At 37.0% G+C, this 17,216-nt stretch overlaps 1 protein-coding gene across 3 annotated transcripts in view; it reads right to left on the bottom strand.

Moving 5' to 3' along the window:
* Positions 1-17,216, bottom strand: part of PKP4 (plakophilin 4) — a gene marked incomplete at its 5' end in the record, with an annotated part of 74,498 nt that overhangs the window by 41,631 nt on the left and 15,651 nt on the right. For all 3 annotated transcript variants that reach the window (XM_082312558.1, XM_082312556.1, XM_082312557.1), the window contains 4 exons: positions 944-1,502; positions 2,333-2,523; positions 2,688-2,813; positions 7,486-7,520. In XM_082312558.1, coding sequence (XP_082168684.1) covers positions 944-1,502; positions 2,333-2,523; positions 2,688-2,813; positions 7,486-7,520 — 911 coding nt within the window. The remainder of the gene's footprint in view (positions 1-943; positions 1,503-2,332; positions 2,524-2,687; positions 2,814-7,485; positions 7,521-17,216) is intronic.

The raw sequence follows: 17,216 nt of genomic DNA, 5'->3' as shown, positions 1-17,216 counted from the left end.
GTATTTGTACAGTACCTTAATAACATTTTAAGAGTACAAGACTGCTGTTACATCACAAGTTATGCAGCCCACCGGACTGCATTCATTTAAACTGCTGAATACCCTTCCATGCCAAACTGATTCCCCCCCCCTTATCAAACTGGTAGATTATTGTGTCTTGCAAAGAGAGGTGAGGGAGAAGACACCTTACACCTTTTGCTGAGGAATGAGACTATTTGGGCATTTCCTGCAGTATAATACTTTAAAAGAAAAAACAGACATTGCAGTCTGTTCAAAAGAACACATGGTCTAACTGCAAAATCACCTTGTCTGTGCTCATTTAGGTGAAGGTCAGAACGAAACTGGTAACACACACAGAATTGAAAATGTAAAGTAACTGCATCTTAATAAGAACTGCCTCTCAGATTAATAGATTCTACCTTTTAGGGCTTTACTTTAAGCTAATATTACAATGGTTACCCTACATTTAAGTTGAAGTACTTTGAGATAACCTAGAAATATTAGGGAAAAGACGACTAAAATTCAGCAATACTAAGTTACATATGAAAGAACTAGACATAAAACTAGTTCCAGCCTAGTATCTTTTACTTTATGTATAGCCTGCACATACATTTAAATGTACATTTAAATGTACTTTCTCTTTCAAAATACTGAAATGCCTCTGTTTGGAAGACTCAGAATTTCACTTAGCTGCTTAAAACATACGATTTAATTTAATGGCTAGCAATCCAGTAATTAAAGAGAAAGACAGTGTTCACAGGGAACTTATGGTACGATTGATACATAGTGCTTGACATCAGTATTTACAACTGATTTGATCCATCCACCACAATTATGACCTAGTGCTACAACGTTTCATCCATAAAATAACTATTGCATACAGGTTTTCTACAGTTGCAGGTTTGTACCAAGTTTTAAGCTGTGTCTTTACCTTTTTACTAACCTGTAAGGCTATCTGGACGTGGAGGGACCATTCTCTCGTATATATCATACTGCTGTCCATATTGTTCAATATCATGAATTGTTCTTTGCAGTGTTGTTCCCAAATGCTGTGGAACTGCAGTCATGCCAGCACGCTTCGGGGAAGAAGATCCCAGCTGAGTTTGGGATGGAGAAGCTACTCTGGTTTGTACATCAGTAAGGGCAAGAGGAGAGCCAACTCTGACTGATGTTTGGTATTGGGAAGTCCCGCCATTGGGATTTGCCGTCTGTCTGGATGTAACGGAGCCGATCCGCCGCACAGCCGTTGGAGAGGCAGGTCTCTGTGCAGCATAGGGGGATGCTGCCCGCTGTACTGGCAGAGTAGTGGATGAATATGCATGAGAAGTAAGGGATCTTTGCTCAGTAACTGATGGAGAACCGTACCCGCTACCCAGAGACGTTCGCAGCGACCCCCTGGAAGGGGAAACACCTGTGCTGACCATGTAAGAGGGAGACTGTGCTCTGGATGGGACTGAACTGACACGTCTCATGACTCGGTTGGTAGCAATATTCACTGAGGGCTGTTTAAAAAACAAAAACATTTATTAGTTTTATCATTTAGGCCACGTAGTTGATACTTTTTTTCCCATAAGACAGAGAAGTCAACAAGAAATGCATACAATGTAACAATATATAAAAGCAGCTAAAGAATAGCTTTCACCCTAAACATAATTCCTTCAAGCTTTCCTATAAAATAACTTTTTTTCTAACCAGTATTTCTTAATATATAAAACGGCAATTTAGCATTAAAAAAACATCCGTTCCTCATTCTTATTTGGCTTTCTATGTTCATATGCACCTATGCTTTCTTTCCTCACTACTCTACCACTTCGGAAATTCAGGCACAGCAATGCAAAGAGTTCTAATATAAGCTAATAAAGTTTTGTCAATTACTGTCTTACTGTCATTCTGATTAATGAAAAAGAAGAGGGGAAAAGCCAGAAACAGTAGAGGGCACAGGAACACAAATGCCATCTTCCTTTAAGCACTATATTTACACACAGGCTAAATCCTAGGAGGTTTCCCCAATATCACAACTGAATTTTAAGCGAGTGATACTTTCTTGATACTATATTAGCAGTGTACTCTGCAGTCAGGAGTCCTCAGAAGTTTTACTTAATTTCAGCTGCAGTGAATGAAGGACATCACACACATGCTGATTTCAGCAAACAAGTCTGTCTGCTGCAAGCCATTTCTGGTTTTTAACCAGCGAAGGTGTTAAATAGAAGTGTAATTTAATAACATTAATTCCAGCCTACACAAAGGTAGGTACAGCTATACAATTACTCTCTTTAAAACTGTGTTACAGACAGTGTACAGACAGAGATAAAGTGTGCCATTTTGAGCATACCTGGACTGATGTCTGCCCTTCAGCTCGCGAGCTTCTCGCCAAATGGTTATTAGCGGTTCCAATAAGGGAATGCTGCTGTCTGTTTTCTGATTTGCTCAAGTTTTGGCTGTTATGGAAACTGCTTACTTCCTGGTAACCACTGTCAGAATAAGAATTCATTTGTGTTGAACTTCTTGAGTTACCTACAGACCCTGTAGATATGAAGCCAGCATAAGAATAAAAGCATCAAACAACTTCACAAATATAAAATATTATATAACTTTGTTATTTGTTGCATTCATAATTATATTACATTTTTATACAGTCAATACAGAAATATATTCTATGATTTAAAATGCACACAACAGACCCTCACTTTCATGGAGAGATGTCTGTTCTGGCGAGTAGAGGTTCCCTTGTTCTGGTTCTGTCCTAATGTCATAGGCATTGGTATGAACACTCTCTGACGCTTGGGGTTTGTTTACACTGGTGGTCGGAGGATCTGAAAGAATAAGTTGATTACATAAATCCAACGTTTCATATGCAAGTTTCCTGCAAACTCAATCAGAATAATTTTCTCACACATACTAATAAAGAACTTGCTACTACTGGTAGACAGGTAGCATCTACCAGACTAAATGAAAAGCGTGTTAATACTAGTGTCCGAGTATCTTGTTTCCTGTAGTTTTAACATAGTTCTACAATTGTAACTTTTCAAACATATGTTCCAACCTACTTTAATGAAAAATGTAATTGATTACCTAGTAAGTATACTTTGCGGAGTAGAAACATTGTGCAACGGTGTTGTAGTACACAGAGGATAGCTATCGCTTGTCTTAAGGTCCTGTAATCTCAAGAGCTTCATAAGTAAAAGGCTGAGCTGAATTTCATCCCTGTTTGTGCACCATCAACAGAAGTTGCTGCAAATTTTATACATTTTTTACTTCATATACTACTATCCAAATGTTTACTTTTGAACAACTCTTAAGCTAACTTCAGTTCTAAGAATATTAGCTGAACCGCACAGAGGGCAAAGGAAGGTGTCATAAGAGAAAGCAAAGGAGACATCACGACACTGTTGTTAAGAAAGGAAAAAGTTAAACATAGTCTGGAAAAAAGGACACGAAACAACAGGAAAAACTGAATCAAAATTATTTTGACAGAAATATTAAGCATTCAGTTGCCATCATGCTACACTTATTGATGAAGAACAGGCGTCAGAGACGCAGTATAGAATCACAGAATCATTAAGGTTGGAAAAGACCCTTAAGATCATCAAGACCAGCCATTAACCCAGCACTGCCAAGGCCTCCACTAAACCATGTCCTCAAGCACCACGTCTACCCAGCTTTTAAATCCCCCCAGGGATGGGGACTCAGCCCCTGCCCTGGGCAGCCTGGGCCAGGGCCTGGCAGCCCTTTCGGGGAAGGAAGTTTTCCTAACCTCCAACCTAAACCTGAGGAAGGGGAATAGGAAATGTGGGTTACATTTAAAAGTAACAACAGATATGTAAATTCTTGCTGAAAAAATACATGAATGAACCTAGAGTGGAAACCGAAAGAAACACGCTAAGAAGCACCAGTCTAGTAAAAACTTCTGCGACTGCTTCATGCCAAAAGCTGTGGGTTGTGGACAGTGAAGCCTGCTAAGTGCTCTTTGAAAATGAATACAACAGCACGCTACAGGAAGAGGCAAAACTGTTCGGAGTTTGCAGAAATTTGATGCTAGGAGGAAGACAGAAAAAAAGGGCTGAAACAAATTGAACGCAATAACTAACAAAAACTCTCTCAAACTGACAAAGAATACCCCGATATAAAATCTCGTGGCACTCATGGAAAAAAATCCCACACAAAACCAACAAAACCCAAACCAAAAAAATCCTGACAGATGAACTATTGGAAATTCTTTATCACAGTTGTTATTGCAGTATACTTCAAAAGAGAACTAAAAATCACAGAGTATTTGTACCTATCAAGCTGTAAAGAAATACTCTGATTTTTGCCAACAGCTGTACACAAAACACTGGTGTCTCACTATTTGCACAATTAGCCATAATGGAACATTCATACTAAAAACGTTATTCATTAATTGCTATTATGAGGAATGTTTGAACACTTTCAAATACCAGATTAAAAAAAAAAAAAAAAAATCAATACATCTTAGAAATTACAGGCAGTCAGCACAGTTATTTATCAGTAGTACGTTCTTTGGTCAAAACCATCTAGTAAAATTTGACACTAATTAATTTACTATAATAGGAGTATTATGACCGAATTTAATTAAGATTTAATAAGAAGTGTTACTACACTTCCATTAATTTAATCATCAGTATGCCTAGAAATGATAGAGAACCAACGCTGAAATAACGCGCTTCCACAGCTCCTGTTACAGGAACTCAGTAACAGAGCATAACAGACACCAGCGGGTATGACATTCTTCAGCATTGAATACCTGCAGGTACTGGGACATTTAAATTATAATTCTATTCAACTTCAAGATTTTAATCTTCAGTCCTTTTGTTTAAATAATACAAGGCCCTGTTATTTTAGTTACTTGATATTACATGATACCAAACCAATTTCAAACTGACAAATAATCAATTTTGGGAGAAACACATAGGAAGAATAAAGTTCAATTGTGCAGTGCCATACAGATGTTCCTAAGACAGAGGTCTGAACCAAAACCTCGCTTCCATCACACATTTGCCACCAAGCAAATGCTTTCACAATGCTAAAAAATAAAGATTGTTTAGGCTCTATAACAAAGGCAAGAATGCACAATAAAATGAATTGTTGTCTTTCTATGTCTTTCTGCTACTATAAATCATGAGGAGAGTGCCCTGAATAAAATAATAGCCTTTTTATAAATGGCTGCTGATCTAATATTCTATTTATAAGCATTTTATATTTCTGTTAAAAAATTCTGTATAATTCTACCGCCACATAAGGCAATTACAGCTATGTTCACATCTTATCACGTCATCTACTGATTTTTTGGATATAAACTACTGTCTACAGTCAGGAAAAAAGGTGATTTAAGGGAGTGTTTTCATTCATCTTTAACTTCAGTATTTTTCAGATTATAGTTGGTAAAGCATCATCTAGTGACACTTCTTCAAAATAAAGATCAAGAGTGAGTCTGTAAGTAAGTAAAACCTACAATCATGCTATAATCACAACATAAATGTAAACACTAAATAAAATGTATATCAGAAAATTCTAAGCAAAAAACATTTTTTTCCAAACATTCTCACTTCTGAGCAATTACTCCAGAAAAGCCTTACTTTAGATACATAGAGAAGTAAGAAATATACATCCAGATTTTTATTGATGCATGCAGTATTTAAATAGAAATATGATTTTTTGCCATATGTTAAGTGGCTTCTTAGCAGGGATGCGCACATGAGATTTCTAAAGAAAAGAAACACACAAATGGGAGAAGAGAATTAAAGGATAAAATAAAAATATGAGCTGCATAGATGAAAGAAAGAAAAAGAAAGAGAGGAACTAACAGAAAGTCAAGGAGAAAAACAAACAGTAGACTAGAATAAGTTACAGGAAAAACTGAGGAGGAAATAAAGAAATGGAATGCAATTGGATGAGATAAATCAGTAAAACAATGACCAAGATCTGTCAGAAGGTATCTTTACCAGTTGTGAACTGTCACTGGAACATTATAGAACCAGGGGAAATAATGTGATTAAACAAAAAATGCAACAACAACAAAACAACAACAACAAAAAACCCACAAAAATAATTTTCACATTGAAAGAGTAAGTAAAATTAATTTCTCAATTACTTAAAAAAACAAATTTGACTTCTGTTTAAAAACATTGCTAAAAGAATACCTGAAAAGCACCACCACGACTAGCAAAATTTAAATGCCAAGACAAGTAGGCTGTTGAGAATATTAGATTTAAAAGAAAGGAAAAAAGCTAATGTGTGCCTCACCTCAGCTGAGGCGATACCATGATGGCAACTGAAACCATGTAAATACAATTATGCACGAGCTTAAGAGCTTAAGTCTCTAAATAAAACAAAAAACAGGAAGGGGAAGGGAAAGTAGATAGTTTGAGAGACATTTACCTAAAATAGTCACAATTATCATAATTATGAATATGCTTGAGTGAACAAGCAGATAACTATGATGTGTTAGTCTTTGTACAGCAGAAACTGGATAGCTCTTAAAACTGCATGCATCCTTATATAAAGATACGATATTAACACTATGCAGAACTTTGTTAATAAAACACTTTACAAGCTACCTAAAATTCTAATTGCATTTTGATTACATCGGACCAGTTTTGCTTAATATGACATTCTGTCAAGAGTACATGATTGAATTAGAGAAACACAATCCAGTGCAAAAAGCAATTCGCAGGGAGTCAAGGTCCCATTTCTGGTCCTGCTGCGTGGTTCTGATGTGTTGACTTCCGCACCTACACTTCATCACTCTAAAGAGATGACCACTGTTCAGAAGATTGACTCTTTAATATTAAAATATTTTAACTGATGCAAAAACCCTAACTAGTTAAATGCTCTGATCTGTGAAGGACAGATTGGATTATTTCAACAGACGCTTGAATGTCACTTTTAAGATACAGAACTATACATTCCACCTAACACACTCAAGAGTAGATGTAGAAGTACTACAAGAGAAGTGTTTCTCATTTTGGAAAGTTCAAGCTGTCCTGAGATACAAAAATAGAAAAAGCACTCTCAGAAAAACCTTTGCTTATTGGAGATTTTCTCAGTTAAGTAAGAACATCTGTAAAAAGAACAGCAGTTTTCAAGCTTAAAACATGCAGTATTTTTTCATGATCCTTACCTGCCAAGGGGGACTCAAAAGTATTTTTGAATTAATTAACAAAGGAGACCCAATACACAAGACTTTTGTTACCATCACATCTCACACAAAAACACAAAGGCACAAAAGGTCCAAGAAAAGTATCTGCCACTACCTCTAAGCCAAAACGACCTTTTACAATAACACAGGAACACACAAGTCTCTTCCTGTGTGAGAAAGAGGACATTAATGTTATACTTCAGAAAAGATACTTGAAAAAGATATGTAGCATTGCTACTAATGTTCAGTTCACTTCAAAACAAGTAATGAATGCCAAGAAAATAAAGTTTTTTGGGCTTAAAGCAAAATGTACACATAAAAGATAATACCTGATGATCTCCAAGGAAATGACTTCTCAGTAGAGCTGCAGAAAGAAAAAAAATTATCACACAAATGAACCCGCTGGCTAGTTTGGATTTTTTTTTTTTTAACCAAAGCATACAAAATTGTACAAACAAACCCAGCAGATAAAGTTTCAATAGCCCATGTAAATAACACTCAGCACCACTATACACTGGTCAACTAAACCATTGGTTATTGAGTTTAATTTTGTATTATTCAGTGGGAATGCCCTGTAACTTACTGCATGGTAAATTATCAGGCAGCATAATCTGTCCGTACCAGGACAGGTAAGAGCATGATTTATGATATGCACTTCCTATTTAAGGTGTAATGACGTAAATAAAATAGCATACAGCAAGCATTCACAGTCATATGTGTATGATTGGCAATAAACAAACCACCTCAAAGACAGGAGCATTTGCTGCTCATGGTCGGGTCTAGCAAAGGACATTTGGGAATCACAATTCTAGAGCATTTTGCTTCTACATGCAAAACAGCTTGAAAAAAAAATGAACAGAAACAGACCTACAATTTTTACTGTTATTTCATTTTCCAGTTTTCCAGAGAGAATTCTGATCCTTTGCATATGATGGGAAGCCAAACCATTTGACATACCAAAACATGTACACCTCTAAATGTAAACAGATAACAGGTTTTACACCATGAAGGTTAAAGGGATGCCTTAAGAAACAACTATTTCACAAGATCAAGCAGGCGTTTCATATCAGTGTAAACCCCTACTTCTTACTTCTCTTGTATTTTTCCAATAACTATTTTATATCAACTTTCTTAAACATTTTGTTTCTTCTACAAAGCAATGTTCTTTCATGTATTGATAACAGTATTGATGCACGACTACTTTTGCAGACAAATACAAAATTCATCCATGTATTATTAAAATTAGATACATTTTTTCCATAAAAATATGCAGAGTAGTTCCTCACTTGACATACAAACCATCAAACTTTGAATATTAAATCATTTTTGTAATGATTATAAGCTGCTGTTTTCCAAACAAAAAGCTATTTAAAGAAAAAGTAGGCAAGTCCCTCAGATTTTGTGATGTCTAAATATCAGCATGAAACTCTGATTTTGGGTAAGATGTATCTATTTCTAAATTAGTGTTATTTATTTTACTTCTTTCTCCCACAGCTACCAGTTACAAAAAACTTTAGCACAGCAATATGAACAACACTAGACACTTATTTTCTAAAATAAAAACAATCATTTAGGAACCTTTTCTGGAAACAAAATGTTTGTGTATAAAGGAGTGCTAAACTTGCATACTAGCACAAATTAAACTACAATTACAATGAAAGTTAAAGGAGAATTTGAATGGAGGCTTCAAGTGTCTGAAAGCTAACTTCATATCTAGGTAGTGACAGAATTTTTACTATGTATTGGCTATTCTTTCCCTCAGTCTACAATTTTAGTGTCTTTTGGGGTGCTCATTTTTTCTTTAGAGTGTACATAAAGTGGACCAGTTAAATAGACTGAACCTTGGTGTACAGAATTACAGGTGAAGAGATGAACTCCAGACTGAGACTTTCCAGGCTCATCTGCCTTCAAAAGTTTCTTTGTGTTCTACTGTATTTCTGAGACGCTTGTGGAGAGAAAGGTGCTCAAACACAGACTCCGTCAATTCAGATGCACGCCTGAACTTTCACAGATATTTTCCCTTTCCTGAAGAACCATCTTGTCCAAGCCCAGAAGCACAAATATCTTAAGTTTAGACAAAGACGAAATCACTTAGCAGCACTGGAACACAAGTCCAACGTCAGAAACACTAAATAAGTACATAAACAAAATCAAACTACATGCCAAAGCAGGATAAGCGACTACTTCAACTGAACGTCATCCTGTGGGTTTAACTAGGATAGTTTAAGAACTCACCCTACAACAACCAGCAGCTACCTTCCCCAAAACTCAGCTACTGTGACCACGCGAGTTCTGTCAATCCACCTGAGTACAAAGTCAGGTGGATTAGTTTAAACTACCTTTAGTGGTATAGTTTAAATTGGGATTTAAACAAACCCAGATTTTGCATGATGGAATCTGCTAAGGCATTTCAGGAAAGAAGGTCATAGCCCCCGGCTAACAGGAGGCTATAAACAGCTACAGATGGTTATTTCTTAAGCAATTACAACTTTCTCTGCAGAAGAACAGACCAAGTGAACGTGGTGCACAAGCTAGACAGCTCTGTGAAAAACTAAAAGTATCTAGAGACACCTGGAACTCTGCAGCAAAGGAACTGTACCACCATCACCTGCCTCTTCCAGAGCGGGAAGCAGTGCCAAGACCACCAAACCTTGATTTTTGCACAGCCTTGGGCTAAAGTTCATTCAATTTAAATAACAACTTAAAAAGTATTTCTCATTTCTAGTACACTACCATTGAATCTAACTAGTGCTTTAACTCCAGAGTGTTTCTTTGGCATATTTTGGGGATTGTAACTACATGCCAAAGTAAATTCTGTGCAACTTTACCGGTTTTGTGCTTGCAAACTGAACCTTTTAACTATTTTGATGAAACATTTAAAAATGTTTCTATTGTTAAAAATTCATGAGGAAATTTGCACGAAGATTGGTATTGAATTCAAAAGAATTTGTATAAAACGGAATGAATTTTAATTATTGAAAGCTGAGTTCTGAATGTTAGTTAATCTACGTGAATTCTTTACAGAGTATATTCTTTACTCTCCTCCAAGCAAACTTGGATATAACGGGTTCTTTAATCAGTTACTGTTAGCCTGCTCATTAATACTTTGCTGCACTGAAATGAAGAAATATGAAGACTATTTGACAGAGACTGTGAACACTGGCCCCAGAATTCTTGTGCTACCTGAACATCAAGTTTTACACCCTTCACCTTTTACTTTATTCCTCAGACTTTCTGGAAACTCAATTCCGTATAATGAGATGACATCATTCTGTGGTGCTAGCAAAGGTAAAAAGTGCTAAGCATACAGAAATACTTTACTCTTACATACACAAGATTATAAAAAACCCCAAACGTGTCTCTACCCAACACATCTGGCTAATTGAACTTTCTTTACGCGTACAGGACTTACAAATGATAAAGGTTGCTTTGTGTATGGGTCTTAAGTAGAAATCTACTTCATGAACAATTAAACTGGTTAAGAATTTAACTTGATTCTTATTAGTTATTTTTGCAGAAGTCCAGTTATCTACCACCTACTGACTTCATCATCTAATTTTGTCACCTTACAGATGAAATGTTTTGAAGGTACCAAATCTTTCAGCTTTGATAAGCAAGTCTAATGCATTTTATTCCACTGTTTAAAAACCAGTGCGGTCAAATACTGCACTACCAATGAGAAGCTGCTGCCATTAACTTGTCACTACACTGCCTCTTCCTGACAGGAACATGTAATGTATCTAAAGAGAGCCTATACGTGGTGTCCTGCACTTCTAAAAATACTTAACTTTAGCTCGCTATTATCCTTGAAAAAGAATTAGGTTAGTAGGATAGACATGCAGAAATTATATTTTTCTTTCAGAACAGTTTGGTATGACGTATATAGTTTTCAATTAAAGAAGTTAGAGACAAATATTATTACAGTATAGCAGCTGTTTTAAAATGCTACGGAAGGAAACCATAGATAAAATATCAGACATACGGTCATGTACACGAAAAGAATTTCCTCCTCCCTTCTCAATCTGCTTCACAAGAGCACAAAGAATAAGTGAAATATAAACATAACTCTACACTAAGTGCATATAAAATACATACACTGAAACACTAATTTTTTTAGCCAGTAACACAAATATTTGGTAACTGAAGATGGAGCATGCATACAAACTCTGCTGAAATCAATCTATTCACTTTTTTTTTTTTTGGTCTTTAGCATTTTTTTCCTCACTTGTATTTCCTAAGTATCTGAATTTTTTTGTCTGTTTTGTTTGGGTTTTTTTCCCCTTTCTAAATTTCACACCTTTTCTTTGCCATCTTACAGCTTTAGTTCAAAGCTGATGTCTTAGACACAAAATTGAACCAGCTGCCAATCTGGAAAAAAATAATACTCTGATAAATGGAAAAGGTTTTTTTATGAAGTCACTTAGAGACAAAACATACTAAGTATCACTAGTACCATTTTACATTCTTCAAGAGACAGATCTCAGATAAACACTTTCCAGCTTTGGATTTCCAAGTTAGCAAAGGAGATCAACCTTCCTCTCAGTTGAATGGCTATGACAGCTCAAGGACTTGGCCACACTTCAAAGGCAGACCTGGCCGGTCAAGGTCACGGACAGGTCTCTGACAGTAGCTGTGTATGAGAACAATACTACAATATAACAAAATTGCAGATTTCTAATTTTTGTTGAGATGTCTTAAGCAGTACACTAATTTTTAAAAATTACGTAAACACAACTATGATCTTCAATTTCTAGACTCGGCAGTTAACTTAAATTCTTAGCGCTACATACATCTTTTGCTGGTATTATATGATATGAAACAGTTTTAGCCTATTATCTTAGCAAGTATTCCATAAGATGAAATGTATTTCTGATTTAAACTACTGCTTGAGAGAAAAGTAGCGATTTCCATTGCCTGTCTTAACTGCTTGAATATATCACTGTTGTCACCAAAAAAAAGGCAACAGCTGAAAAAGTTACGTATTATTTATTAAATATTTCTAAAACGGTGAAAAGCTGTAAAAAGCTAAATATATAATTCTGTTGAAAATGTATGTACTTCACACATACTTCTTTAGTATTTTAGTTTACTGCTTGGCTAAGCTTTCATCATTGGAATACATCTGTTCTGTCAGGCTCCCAGTAGCAAATGGTTTATTCACAGAGATTCGTGCTTGCTGCTTAGGCAGAGCTGCCAGCCAAAACTTAAGTGCCTCTTAAGACTGAATGTATTGTTTTACTTGTCCTTTATCTTCCATTTTAAATATCTACATCAAGAACACGTTTACAATTATACGCAGTATGAAGGCTTAAAGCTTTGTATAACTGTAAATTTTTGGTATAGGGGGATTTTTCTAATAAAATGGCATATATTAAACTCCATAAACTTGTAATACACATTACAAGCAAGTGGCAACCATCAAAATCAGTATAACGAGATTTCATATTTTTGTTTTTCTTGTTGATACAGGTTAGCAGAAGTTTTCACAAATATTTTAACTAAATGACGTAATTTGCAGTCAACCTTTCTAATAGCTATCTTCTTGATTTCACTGATATGCCTAATTCCCGTACCCACTCCGCTAGACACTGTACAAAGTACCATAGCCATCTTATGTCCCACATACAAAAACTGAACAGCTCTGCCACCAAGAGCAAGTGGTCCGACGACTCACTAGATGTTTTCAGCAGACAGGCAAGCACTAATGCTCTGGGTATGAATTCAGAAAGCTGTATGTGGAACACTACGCCCAGATGTCGTCACTCATACCGAAGGATGCTATTTCAGTTTGAAACCCAATGCTGAGAAGTGACCGAGACTCCCAAGCCCCCGGAGCAGGCAGCCGCAGAGGCAACACCAGCCCCAGGGACAGCAGAACACCGCTGCCGCCCTGCAGCCCTGTGCTGCCTGACACCGCGCACAGCCGGCACTGACAGCAGTAACAGCACACCACCCATCGCCAGCGCCTTCCTACCGGTACCACAAAACAGTAATTCAAACCGTAGGTCTCTGGCGTGTTTGACTATCTTCAGAAAGAATTAACAGTCCTTCAAGTATTATGTTAGCTAAACGATGCATCACAGTAGCTACCATGGCACTCGCTGCCCTTTCAGTGCTTCGGGTGTTTTCAGAGGGCGACAGGTTAACACGTACTGCCCGATACGTCACAACTGTCCACTAGAGACTTGAGGTCATCTTGTGTGAGCGCTCGTACGAGCAGTTACCATGATTCAGCTGGCTCACGGTCACTTACTGCATCTCAATCTGTAGTGTGTGGTGGATGTACATTCACAGTAAAAATAAAAATCCTATTTTGTAGCCCAGTCTACTATTGGGTAAGATAATAAGTATTTATATATGCCACTGAAGTCAATATTAAATCATCACTCTTCAATTTATCACCAGAGCAACTCATCAGTAAGCTACATTTTTTTTTTCATATTTGAACATCAGCAAATTGCATAAACCCCCCCCCAAAATTCCTCAATGCTACTGGCATCCAAAAGCTTTGATGGAATTTCAGAAAGGCTTACAGTCTGGCTAAACAGAAAACAAAAATACGAATACTGGAGCTATAACAAGAAACTTCACAAGTTTCACTCATTTTTGATGTAGACATGCAAAAATAAGCATTTCTAAATTTCTGTGGACTCAAGACAAATGATAGTACACCCTGTAATTTTAAACAAACAGTTGATGCTGTTTGAGTGCCACAGCTAAAGTGCCAAAGGAAGGACATAGCATTCAGCATCAGAGACTTGGAATGATGTCTTCTGTATCTCAAGATAAGTGCTTTTGATCACCTGCTCACTAAGCGGAACATCTTAATTAGCCTTATTAAATGATAGATTGACTGGAAATATAGTGACTCTTTAGGCCCTAAAAGTTAGAGTAGGGGACCCTATGATGATTCCTGAAGTCATCTGGTAAAACTACAACCTAGAAAATATGCAACACATAACCCATACACATCAAAGGTTGTATGTCCACCACAACCACTAATGAAACTACCTACAAGCATGGTTCTTCCTGTATTTACGTTCCCAGGACAGCCTGAAGACCTGAAGCAGGCAAGTAAGAAACTGTACAAACCAGAAAGAAACACATCACTGGAAACTTCTAACATGTAGGTACAGTCAAAAAAGCAAACTTGAACCAGGCTGTGAAGAAAACATGAAAAAAATCATGAAAATTTTCTGATGTATTCATAGACCAATGGTTCCATTCTTGGTTCTAATTCTTTTCTTTTTCCTTTTTTTTTTTTTTTTCCTACTAGGGGATTAGCAGAAATGAAAGATAAGAAAAAATAAGTACATTTCCTAAGACAATTCTAAAGTAAGGGCATTTCAAAGTTCAATCAAATAGTAAAGACAGAGGAAGAGACACTCAATGAGACCATTTTTAAAACAGAAGAATAAACCTAACACAGTCCGTTCTCAAGTTCTGAAGTTAACGTCACAAGATACCATTACAGTCCAAAATGTAATAAAACCCAATTCTTTACATGTAATTATTTGTAATATAGAGAATAGAAATTCTACAGCTAGATTAAAGAAGATTTATAATACAGTAAGAACAAACTGTAATGCCTGAAACAATCATAGCATGGACCAGTTTCTAACAAAAGGAGATTCCTTCATTCTGCAACAGAGGTGGGTACTTTCTCTGCATGCTTAGCATCCGCAACTGCCAGGTGACGTGACGACCAGTTATTTTATCTAACATGGCAAGTAGTTCCTAGCTAGCTACTAATGACTGAATTAGTCATCATGTCTTCTAAACTGTTAGGATAAATGGACTATTAATATCTGTGCCCAAAATAATCTTCCAACAGCTCTATGGTGATCAACGAGGAGATCTTGATTTAAAATTATTCATTACTTAGCTAAATTCTGTCGAATACTTTTCAGCCCAGCTTTTATTGTATGCTGAAGCTCTGCAAAGAAAATTAAGTATGTCTTTTCTTACTTACTTTTAAATTTAATGTAGCTCTTTAATTGATTTGTTTTCAAATTTCAGTAAGTGTAATACTAGCGTAAATAAATTAATAAAGTTTAAATTACTGTGATTCCTTCCCTCTTCCTGCCCTGAAAGCACATACTGATTCTAAAGGTAATTTTTATGGAGCTTATAATTTGCCACAAAAGTTTGGTAACATCATATATATTGCAACATATGCAAGCAATTTCAAGTATACCTTTTGGAACCACTGCAATATTTGATACGTCATACGAGCAAAATGAAACCAGTTTCTGTAAGGATAATTACACCCTCGCAGCTCACTGCGAACAGTCTGGTCAGGATAAACCTGCTGCCGCACGCCGTGGAGCGCCCGGAGCGTGGGGCGGCGCACAGCTTGGAAGCGTCTCGCATGTTAGTGCTCCTCAAGTGGAACAAAAGTTACACAGCGTAACACGTCGGCATGCCGGCTTTCAAGCAAAACTACTTGCTCTGTTTGCACTCTTCATAAGCATTCTCCCATTTTATGAGAAAAAAAATGCGTGACCATGAAATACAATACATGGTCGTCTCACAGCAAGTTTACAGTGTTCAGCCACAGAGTGCAATATTTTACTGAATCACTTTGGAATATTTTCTACCACTACAGAAAGTGCCCACTGTATTTTAGTTGGCATTGGGAAAAGACAACTATCTGCTATGTAGAGCAGAGAAAATAAACCATCCTAGTAGCTATGAAATACATTTAATTTTGCAAAACTCTGAAAGACTTCAGGTAGGCACATTATTACTCGAACTGACCGTTCAGTACTTGAAGTGTTAAAATTTTTTTTATTATTTACTGTAATGCCTAAAGGGCTTGCATTCTGACGAAATCTAGTGTGCCGTTTATGTACTTTTCTTTTGTTAAAGTGCTTGTGACAAGCTGCTATTATGAATGCAGTATTTTACAATTAAATTAGTAAGTATGAGCCTTGTGGTTGCCAACACCACTCAGTTTTCACAAGTTGCACACCACAGGTAACTCACAAAAATAATTAGTTGACTGTGAGAGTCATACAGCCAACTCCCACCTGAGAGGTGAGGCAATGCGTTTTATAAACCGAGCCTAACTACTGACCCTTGATACATATGGGTATCTACCTGCATCAGCGCATAATCCAACACACCTGGCAGCCCAGAACTGAATCCAGCTGAATCAGTAACACCACAGATGGCAAGCTAGCTGCAGTGCTGTATCTGTTTGTACGGGAGGCTGAACAGCCCAGTGGCTTCTTCACAGAAACCTGTGCACGTACGTTACAGCATGAAACGAACGTAAGAAGATACAACTGAAACCTCATGTTGTTTTTCCCAGTCTATCATCTCCCATCTTGTAGTGTACAACATGGGTAAAAATATTTAATACTTACATGTAACACTGATCACGTATCATTTCAGGCTCTTAAGAGGTTTGAAAGTGTACAGGATGCCATGAAAGATCTTAGAAGTGCTGAGCACGATACCCATTTATAAAAACAACTATGAGAAGAGATAATTTTAACAGGAAAGTAACCTACAGGTACACAAAAATAAAGCTGTATTGGAATTCAGGGCTGCAGCTGATCTAGTGCTTCCTTATCCACCCATTACACTACAATTGCTTAGGATCTGCAGATCTGCTCTTGTTCTCATCTTTTACACTCCTCTTAAGAGAGCAAAACATCCATCTGCTCCTGTGTGTTGCTTGCACTTACAATATAGTCGTACTACAGGTGGGCGACAGGCTAACAAACCTAAACTACAAGTACCTTCTGTTTGTTTTGCTTTGTTCCTGTGTACAAAGCGATACGCACATTTCTTAAGGACTAGCAGTAACAGAACAAACCACGCTTCTGAAAGGAGAGTCCTTCTCAGGAGCACTCATGTAGGTGACAGCCTGATCACCGGTGCCTGCCTCCAGATGGATTGCTCCAGGTGTACATCTGCATGGCCTGCACTCCGTACTGTGCTAGTGTTTGGGCTCGTGGCCATGAAGACCAGCTGAGAAGCTACACGTACTAGCTGCAGAGAAGTTTAAGCTGGTTTAAGGTACCGGTGCTGCATTTCCCCATTCCCTTGC

The sequence above is a fragment of the Platalea leucorodia genome (genome assembly GCF_965183815.1).
Source record: "Platalea leucorodia genome assembly, chromosome: 5".
NCBI lineage: Eukaryota > Metazoa > Chordata > Aves > Pelecaniformes > Threskiornithidae > Platalea > Platalea leucorodia.
This window is presented reverse-complemented; position numbering and strand designations above follow the sequence as displayed.